Source organism: Dryobates pubescens, chromosome 5, assembly GCF_014839835.1.
Source record: "Dryobates pubescens isolate bDryPub1 chromosome 5, bDryPub1.pri, whole genome shotgun sequence".
In the NCBI taxonomy this organism is placed as follows: Eukaryota; Metazoa; Chordata; class Aves; order Piciformes; family Picidae; genus Dryobates; species Dryobates pubescens.
The window spans coordinates 37,244,045-37,253,982 of NC_071616.1; the positions used below are offsets into that span (position 1 = coordinate 37,244,045).

Sequence of the window (9,938 nt, forward strand, 5' to 3'; positions counted from 1 at the left end):
TGCAGACCAAAAGGCGGCGCCAGAACGCTGCCGGCTTTGCCGATTGGTGGGAGCCGCGATAGGCGCCGCTGGAGGTCGGAGGCGGCGGCCTGCAGGTGAGGGGAGCGCCGAGGCTGGGGGGCAGGAATGCTGGGGTCTTATCCCCGAAACGCGCAGTTGTCGATTGTTTTTCCTTCCAGGTGACGCAGACCCCCCTCAGGGCTGTAACAGAGCAACTCCTGCATCTCCCGCCAAAGAGACGAGAAGCTGGGAGCTGCCCCGCGGTATGGGAGGTCGGGGGTCTCCACTAGAAACCAGCTTACCGCACCAGGCACAGTTAAGCGGTGATCTCGGGCTATTCGAAGAGGATGAGGAACTCGAAGGTTTCATGCGGGAGGCAGCAGTCCTGCGTGAAAAGCTGCGGGAGGCTCTGAGGTAGGAGGGTAGCCGGCATGGATGGGAGAATGGCATGGGGGATTCCTGCCACTTTTGGCCAGTGACGAGATCACTTCATGCTCTAAGATACACGTGTATGGTACTGAAACTGTCCACAACTATATTCACATAAAACATGAACAGTGTGAATCCTGTTCCTGCTCATCAGTTAATCACACTTAAAATTTGCTAGCAGATCACATGTTTCTATTCGCTGTCCAGTCTCCCTCTACTCTCAGGCCTCTTGTCTTTGTGGTCAGTCCAGCTTGGAAGTTCACTAGCAGATCACACACTCATCCTCTTGCAAAGGAAATAGTTTGGGGGACAGACTGCAGCAATCGCTAGGGAAGTGTATTGACCAGGAGACTGTTTACATGTGATTACCACCTTCTGCTTACCCCCTCCCCCCTGCCCCTTTTCCTGTTCTTAGTCCACCTGATCCTTCCTTTAACCCACATTTATTCCTTCCCTACCTATCTCTTTTTACTTAGTTTCATAATCACCCTCAAACAGCCTATGAAGACTTTGCTGTTCCACTGAGACCCACTATTATCAATTATGTGCTCTTCTCAAATATCAGCTTCAAAGTTGCCAGGTGAACCTCTTAAGAGTTGCATTAAGGCAGTTCCTTGCACTATCCCTTCCATCAGCATTTTCAGAATGCTGGCATTTAGTACTACTTGTTAAGATTTTAGCATCTATGTACCTAATTTGTCTTTTATGTTGAATAGCTATGAGCCAGATATCCCTAAAATTGGGACTTCCTGGTTTTTATGTGGCCCTTTCTGGCAATAGAGGGCTACCAACATCATCAATGGTATTACAAAGCTAAGTAGGCATAACTGCCATTTTATATGTGAAAGTTGAAAACAAGCAAAGCTCTGCTCATGAACTTTGGTAGCAAAGCAAAATATAGAGCCTCAGGAGGATAAGCCCTAGGCCTGTCCTTTAATGAGCAGCTCAGCCTCCAGCGTCTTTATCCTAATCAGCAGCCTCTCCCTTCTTTTAACAATTTCACTTATTTCCCCTTCACAATGTCTTTGTCGTAGTCATACATCTGGTAACAAAAGGCAGTCCAGTTCCTTGATTGACCTCACCTTGGACAGTACCTGGGAGCAGCAAAAGCCTAAATCCTGCCTGAGGCCAAAAAGTGCTTCATCTCCCTGGATTCCTTCCATCACCATCCCTCAGCCTTTCAAAATGACGCTGCGGGAAGCTCGCAGAAAGTCCCAGTTGATGAAGGCATACATGTTTCTTGAACTAGACAAACACAGAGATAAAAGGCAAAGCCAGGATGAAGCTGAATGTCAGAAACAATTCCGGGCACAGCCTGTACCTGCCCATGTGTTTCTGCCCCTTTATCAGGAAATAATGGAGCAGAATGAGATTCGCAGGCAAATAGCAACACAGAAAAGAAAGGAGCTGCTAATTTCAACTCAGCGGCCCTTCAGTTTCCTGGAGAAGGAGGAGAAAAAGAAAGAAGCTATCAGACAAAAGTTCCTGGCAGCAGCAACCCCAAATCAGAGCTCCAAACAGAAGCAAGCCAGTAAAAAAGTTCCTAAATCTACTTATGATCCACTGCTTGGAGATAAACTCAAAGGTAAAATGCCAGGGCTTCTCCTGTAACACACAATTCCCTGCTTGTCCCTCACTGTCTCCATGCTGGGAGGTAGGATCATGGCTCCTAGGGCATTACCTGAAGTATAAAGCCAGTATCATTACATCCCCTGGTGTTGCCTAGTCTCCTCTGTACCACTGGTCATTACATTTCATCTAGACAGCCTTACAGTACAGTAGAATGTCCTAAATTCAGTAGCCTTGCATCAGTGTTGGCAGCAGCAGTTCTGTACCAGTCCCCAGAATACATGTGTACACCAAGAGAGATTTCCGCACCCCTTTTGCTGCAAATCCTAACAGTTTGTGAATCCTTCCCTGCCTTGGATTCCATGCCTAAAGGGACTTGAATGATTTGTGGCACAAGCGTGAAAACAGAAATGTCCATGGTCCATCTTGGCACTAACAATTTTACCCTAACACAAATGATCTGTACTGCACAGAACCCCTAGAGGAAAAGTATTTCCTGAGTCTAAATCAGGCCCAGTCCTAAATGACTACTTTCCCACTTGCTCTCCAACTTGTTAAGTGCTAAAACAGGTAGTAGGTGCTAGGACCATTCTAGACAGAGAACCAGACAAGGCAAGTATCCTGATGCTCACCTTCTTTCAGGTGGCTTAAGCCCCCCCAGTTTTGAAGCAAGCACTACAGACTCCACACTTCAATATAGGAAATAAGCCAGTTCTGGATAATTCTCATTGCCTTTCTTACCCTTTCCCCCCTCCACTGTTCCCCAGTATTTTCTTCTTGAGTATACACCAGTTCGGTTTTCATCAGCACACATCGTGCTGTGGTGTGCAAAATTAAACGGACTATAAAGGTAGAAAAGAGCAAAGGAGACAAACCCCTGTTCCAAGAGAGGAGGAGCAATGAACATTTCATACCTGAAGTCAATGAAAATTTGTAAATAGGTTCAAAAAAAGTTTAGTTTTGCAAACAGCAGTATTGATTTTTTTGTTTGTTTATTTGTTTTCTAAAAAGCAAAGGCCCAACCCACAGCCAATTGCTTGCATTTAGTGCTGCACAGGAATGGACTCACTTTGGTGCTGTACATCTTCTTTCCAGGGGAATTTTTTCACAGAAGTCCTAAGAGTCCATCCTTACTCCCTACTTAAAATGTTTTCCAATATAGACAAACACTGCTGGATATGACAGAGGAAAGCCATCGTCTGTTACATTTGAACAGGCTATTTGGATCACACAGTCAATGTAATGACAAAGTCCCACATGAAAAGTAGGATCCTGATTAATCAACACAACACTTCTGCAAGACTAAGGGCACAAGCTACCTAAGAATAGGAGAAGGAGGCCTGTTCAGTAACTTAGAGTAAGTGAAAGAGATATCTAGAAATTAGTGCCTAAGAAATAGATTCTACCATGATTACTCTGGTATCTTTGAAGCTTGTTTTTCCTGGGAGGCAAAGAGAGTGGCTGGAAAGCAAGGAGAGGAGACACAGGATGCCTGCTGTCTCCTATACAAGTAGCTGCAGCCCCCATACAGAAAAGTTTAGAGTTGTGCAATGGCAATTTCACAGCCTTTGATGTCACTCATTCTTCTCCTTGCTTTGATTTTGATCCATTAGAAGCTGAACTCTACAGAGAAATCCGCATTCAAATGAGAGCAAAGGATTTGCTTAAGAGCTCCGTAGCTCCCATAGATACGAGCGCCTGTCGGAGAGAGCCTCAGTCCCGGACTGCCACTAAAACTAAGCAGGAAAGACTTGGCTTCTTGCAGGACAAAAGTTTCAGCTTCAAGCCAAGGATTAATACAACAGTACCGGATTTTGAAGGACTTTACTGGGCATTTCAGAGGGAAGCAGTGAGGAGGCAAGAAATCAAAGAGGCAACTCGTAATAAGCCATTCAAGCTAAGAACCTCCAGTCTCCATGGCAGGCAGAGGCAGGCTAATGACAAGACAAAGGTGAGATGGCTGGGTGTTTCTGTGGTACTGCTTTCTCCAGTCAAAATAGCAACTGCTTAATTTTTTATCATGTTTATAGATGGTTAACATCCTGTGACCTCTGTCCTTGTTTTGGGAGTACTGCAGAACACGAGGACAAAAGAGAGAACAAAATTCTATACAAAGAGATGAGCTATGACAGCTAAGGCTCAGCCACCCTTCCATGCTTATAAGCACTCTCCTTCCCCTCAGCCCCTCTCTGTGTAAATCCCTGCTGATGGAAGAGAGAAGAATGAGTGCACTGTCCACATTCCCCAACTGTTCTTTTTCATAGACCAAGAACAGAGGAGATTCTGTAGTGTAAACAAACACACTGAATAAAGTTCCTTTTTTCCCCCCTTTTTTTTTTTGCTCCCAGGATTCTCAGCCACTTTCCAAGGCTTCAGTGCAAAGAAGTCATTCTTTGACTGGCCTTTCCTCTCTCTCCTCCAACACCCTTCCAGTGTACATTACAGATGCAACTAGAAAAAGAGAATCTGCTATTAGGTGAGTAGAAAAGTTTGCCTACAAGGCTACACACCAACTAATGACCAAAATGGAAGAAAATACGTTGGTGTTTTTCTTCATCACATCAACCACATAGAAAATACTTTCCCTAAATGTTTCTCTGTCATCTTTCTTTGCTAATTCCTCCTCTGCATTCAACTTGATTTCAGAGCTGCAGACTTGTATGTCTGAAATGATGAATGAGATTATGAAATCCTCAGAGTACTCCAAAAGTTAAATTCTCTGCTTGCATGTAGTCTGACAGCCTTGTGTGAGCTCGTTAGTAAACTTCTTTTCTGTACAGATACTCCCAAGATACCAAAAAGGAAGGGGAAAAAGAAGGAAGGAATTGGGTGGAAAAACAGAAAAAGAAGTGTCAGGCTCTCCAAAAGTCAGTAAACAGCCGAGCAAAAGCTCTGGATCCACATCAAAGTCTGGAGGAAACACACAAGGAGAAGATGAAACAGAACTGGTTAGTATCCTATTTGGCACAGAAATAACCATTTACTTTACTAACTGGGGATCATCAGGCAATTCCTTAGGAGGAATTTGGTCTAAGAACTTTCCCAGCCTAACTTGGCTGTCATACCCATTCCACATTAATTTGGATTTCTTCACAATTTCACGCTGCCCCTTCCACAGGGAACCTTTAGATCAACATTTGTGGACACTAATTTGTACAAACAAGCCAACTGAAATGTGTCTTTTGGTAAAGCACACAAAAGACCAGGTTTTCTGAACATCTCAACTCTGGGTCTCTGCTTGCAGTCTAGTAATAAAGCTTTGCTAATGGGTCACAGCTTGCCAGCAATAGGATTTGCTTGCTTTTTTTTTTTTGCTCAGCTTTTGGAATCAAGAGAATCACCACAGCTATTTCTCAAGGGAAAAATGGTTATTGAGCATGTATTCTTCTTTATCAGCTGCAGTCAGAGGGAACCTGTATTAGACAGACAATTTTTCCATTTCAGGCAAAATATGAGAGAGAGAACAAAGGAATACAGAAAGGAGCTGGAAGAAATGCAGCTGCGAATGAAGGACAGACCATACCTCTTTGAACAGGTCACCAAGGTAACTGGTCAGAGTTCCAGAGTGTTTGTGGGTGACAGGATATGTTATCCTTTGTTAAAGCCAGGCATTAAGAAACCATCTCAAGTTAATTTGTGAAGAAGGTGGTACAAACAGTTGCACAGTCTCTTGCCTGCGCTCAACATTAACACAGAGAAGGGCAACCCAGGTATTATTTGGATTCTTTCACACCACTAGAAAAGACACTAAAGCTTCTTTCTTGGTTATAGATCTTTCCAGTCCCTAGTGTATGTTGCAATCAAAATATACAGTCTGAAGAAAGTCAAGGCCTTATGACACAAACAGCTATTCTGCACCTACACTCTAGAAACTGTAAACTTTTTTATGTCTTAAAAACCTCTCTAGCTGAGCACTTTTCCTTTGTGCCTCTGGTACTACTAGAAAAAACATTAACAACAATTAGGTTGCTTCTATCACCTTGAAGCTCTGCTATCTGTGGTTGCACTCAGCACATCTCATCCATCACACAGTACCAGCTGCACATCTGTATTGCACTTGAAGTGCAGATATCTTTGCAAGGTATTTTTTCCCCTGCTATTTCTTTTTCAGTTCTGTCACCTTGCAGGGATGATATCTGGTTACAGACCCAGTGACACATTGATAACATGCTGATTCAAAATTTCTCAATAGAAAGTACCCTTCTGGGTCAGGCTTTCTGTTCAGATGAGTCATTAATGGAGGCAGAGAACACATTTGTATGATAAACATTAGTAACATTTTTGTTTGCCATATTGGCAAGAATTCACTGGTATCAATAGCATTTACTCCTGCTGAGACAAGATTTCTATCCTTCTGCAACTGGCCAGTTCCTGTGGTAAAATGTCACCTCTGACTACATTGATTTGTAATATTTATTTGGAGGCAACAAGGGTATAGAATGCAGGATGCATGGTTTTCAGTTTCATGAAGCTAAGTGGGTATGAAGCTATTTCACAGGTGCTCTCCATTTATTGAACTCCACCCTCATTACTGCTTACAAATTACAGGCAAACATGCTCCCAGAATTTCTCATAACCTTTCTTTTGCACATAGCCTCAATGTGAATGTCAGGGTCAGACATATGTATGTTAATGTGGTGAGACTGGAATGCTGTAGCAGCAAAAGGAAAAAAGAACAGGAGCAGGAAAAAAGGTGCTCTGGCTTTGAGAGACATGAGACATTGTCCTGGTATTCAGTTTGGGGACTGTACTGTATGGATGACAAACATTTTGCATAAGGCCTGTGCTGTCCTCCTGTTCTTGTTAGATGTGTCAGCCATGAACTTCAAAACAACCTGAGTGTTATGGGGAAGCCCCAGTTCTGTGCTTACTGATTAAGTTTTGATTTCACAGCGTGATGCTCGTCAGGGAGCAGAGCAGCGCTATAGACACACCCTCCAGCAGGCTGGGCTAAGTGAAGAATTTGTAAGGGAAAAAGGGAAAGATGCCACTGACTTGCTGGAAGAAGAATCTGATGTTCACAGGTAATAAAGCCAATGCAGTAGAACTCTTCAGCCTTTGACTAAAAATAATTTTCCATGTTCATGAAAACATTCCAGTTTATATCGACTAATATAGGCAATAAATCACCTTCGCTCCTCTTATTAAGCATCATGGCTTCTCTATCTTAACTACTGTGGCTCCAGCACTCTGTTTCTCATGCATGGGGCAAAGCAGCAATTAACAAATAGAAATTAGCTGTATTAGACAATCATTATCTCTGCAGAGTGTCCAGGCCTCGGGGTGGAAAGGACGACTGTACCATAGAGGAATGAGAGCCTCAAGAGGAACAGAATGGAAAGGAAATGGCGACATAAAGGTCTAGCAGAAGAATCCTGTCATCTCTTCATATTTAATCAAGATTCTCCAGGTTAATCCTTGGGAACTTTGATTTAGGATGACACCTAAGATGTGAGAACTTAGTAAAGGAAAAAAAGAGACCAGCTGATGTTTAGAACACATTTTGTCCAGCCCAGCAAACCCTGCAACCTCCCTTAGTCTTCACAAGCATTCATGTGAGCTATTTCACTTTCTCGAACAGGCAACAAAAGTTTAAAAGGTAGAAGGCTTTTAAACAAGGTAGTTCTAAAAAAACACCACCTTAACTGCTTCAAAAAAAGACTCAGAGGGAACACATTCTCTGGTTCTTTTCATTCACTCATTACCAGCTCCCACATAGAAAGACTGTTGCTCCTTTCCTAATGAAAACACTCCCATATTTCAGTATTTGAAGCTGTTTTAAGATCCTACCCATTTAGGTCATTGATTTGACTTGAAAACCAACCAAAATTATGAAGAAAGTCATCATTCAACAGTGCATCACTTTGGATTGCTATTGACATAATTATACCATTACTGTAATAGTAAAGATGGATTTCAGTGGAAGAAAGACTAGGAATTACCTGTCAGCATGTTGCACTCAAATGCCTGGCACATCTTCCATGCTGTATTTCATGTATGAGTGGTCTTCCTTTACCTGACAGTAATAATGATCTCAAAATTACAAACCTTAACCACCTGGAATGCTTTCTGAGAATTATATTAAAGCACTCTGAGATGATAAAAAAAAGGCTGTAGTGTTTCTGCATTGTTCACCTTCTTTATCAATCATCCTTTGCAGTATCACTGTTCATCCTTGTCACCTCAATCCATTTCTGTAACAACAAAACTCATCAGAAATAGAGTACCTGTCAGAGCTACCACATTAAAGATGTAAGACAGAGAATGACATTTTTAATCATAACAAAGTACTGGATCCAGAACTTTTGCCCCTGGGATTTCAGGCTGCCATGTTACACTTCTGCAGAGATCAGTAGGTAGCTGAAGGCACTGGTTTGCAGCAGTCTTACTGAGTCAGTCTCCACACCATGAGGCTTAAGCATCCAGAAAGGTTCAAGGAAGGCTGTATCAGTGTACCAGTTTCTACTTAGGTTTAATTGTGTAAGACACAAAGGCTGTTCTTTCTCCTGCATCCCCTGGGAAAGGGTGGTTACATAGTATTGTCACCATGCCTTGTCACACTGAAAGAGGAAGGAAAGTAAATTTCTTCCATGCTCCAAGTCTGAGGTTTAAAGCCCACTGGCCAGTCTCAAGCTGCACCAGGGGAAGTTTAGACTCGAGTTGAGGAGAAAGTTCTTCACAGAGAGAGTTGTTAGCCATTGGAATGGGCTGCCCAGGGAGGTGGTGGAGTCACCGTCCCTGGAGGTGTTCAAGAGGGGACTGGATGTGGCACTTGGTGCCATGGTCTAGTAATCATGAGGTCTTGGGTGACAGGTTGGACTTGATGATCTTTGAGGTCTTTTCCAACCTTACTGATTCTATGATTCTGAGACTTGTATGATATATCTGGAGCAGTGGGACTGCAGTTTTAACCAATACATTTTAAGGAGTATTTACTAAAATTGGCTGCTGGAAAAGGCAATTTCCATGTATGTGAAATTTAAAGGAAAGCCTTAAGAAAGGGGGCACAAGGGCTTGACTCTACATTAATATGTGGTATTATGCCATCTCTCTTTAACAAATACTAAGGTGACATGGCTACAGTGACAGATAAATCCAAGTCTTAATATTGGTCCATAAACAAAAATTACTAAATGGTGATGAAAGCAAAAGCATCGAACTTAGTAACTGAAACTTACTAGCACCTTTCTGCTAAACCAAGTGTTGTTCTAAAGGAGATCTGTAATCTCTTAATGTATCTCAAATATGGTCTGGAAATAAGGAATTTCCACTTCTGCTCTGGATTTTTGCATTTTATGAAAATATTTAGTTATTTTTAACCTTTAAATAATACTGCAGTAAAGAAGACCTGTCACTGGAGCACCTCCCACCAGCCAATGAGATGGTAACCAAACCACATCAGATCATTCTGCAAGAACCTCCAAATGACATCTTTATCAACCTCAGCACTACCTTATCATTCAGCTAGGGAGCAATAAAACCCCAGAGCATTCTCTTCACACTAGAGCTGTTACAGACAATAGCTCAGCAAAGCTCTGTGTTCTTCTTAATGCCAGTTTTGAAGAAAGTCTGTAGGTTAACAAAAAATTCATCTACAACATCTACATGGTAAGACTCATTTAAAAGGCTTGATACACCAGACACATTTGGGAAGAAAAACCTGACTGGAGACAGCAGGAAAAAGAACATAGCAATTGTAATTAAATGATATCAAGTAGTACATTTATTTCAGATAGTAAGTCAGTTTCTGACAGTGAGATGTATTAGAATATAGTCTCTGAAGGTAAAGGATGGAAGGAAGGCCTGATACTCAATGTTTGTACAGTGCCTAGTACAATGAGGTCCTGGTCCTTAACTGGGGCTTCTGGGTGCTCCAGCAAAAAAGAAAACAACAAACCCAAAACAAAAGCAAAAACCAAACCAAACAAAAATAAAATAAA

At 42.3% G+C, this 9,938-nt stretch overlaps 2 protein-coding genes across 2 annotated transcripts; both read left to right on the top strand.

The window, feature by feature from the left end:
• The first annotated feature begins 70 nt into the window (after positions 1-70).
• On the top strand, positions 71-4,991 carry LOC104308203 (FAM161 centrosomal protein B). Its single transcript, XM_009909373.2, has 5 exons — positions 71-414; positions 1,464-2,014; positions 3,612-3,949; positions 4,347-4,474; positions 4,779-4,991. The coding sequence occupies exons 1-5, from the start codon at positions 266-268 to the stop codon at positions 4,972-4,974; spliced, it is 1,362 nt and encodes a 453-aa protein (XP_009907675.2). The 5' UTR covers positions 71-265; the 3' UTR covers positions 4,975-4,991.
• A 457-nt stretch (positions 4,992-5,448) lies between these two features.
• Positions 5,449-8,088, top strand: LOC128897245 (protein FAM161B-like). The gene is made up of 3 exons (XM_054162051.1): positions 5,449-5,542; positions 6,892-7,022; positions 7,265-8,088. The coding sequence occupies exons 1-3, from the start codon at positions 5,450-5,452 to the stop codon at positions 7,311-7,313; spliced, it is 273 nt and encodes a 90-aa protein (XP_054018026.1). The 5' UTR covers position 5,449; the 3' UTR covers positions 7,314-8,088.
• The last annotated feature ends 1,850 nt before the right edge of the window (positions 8,089-9,938 follow it).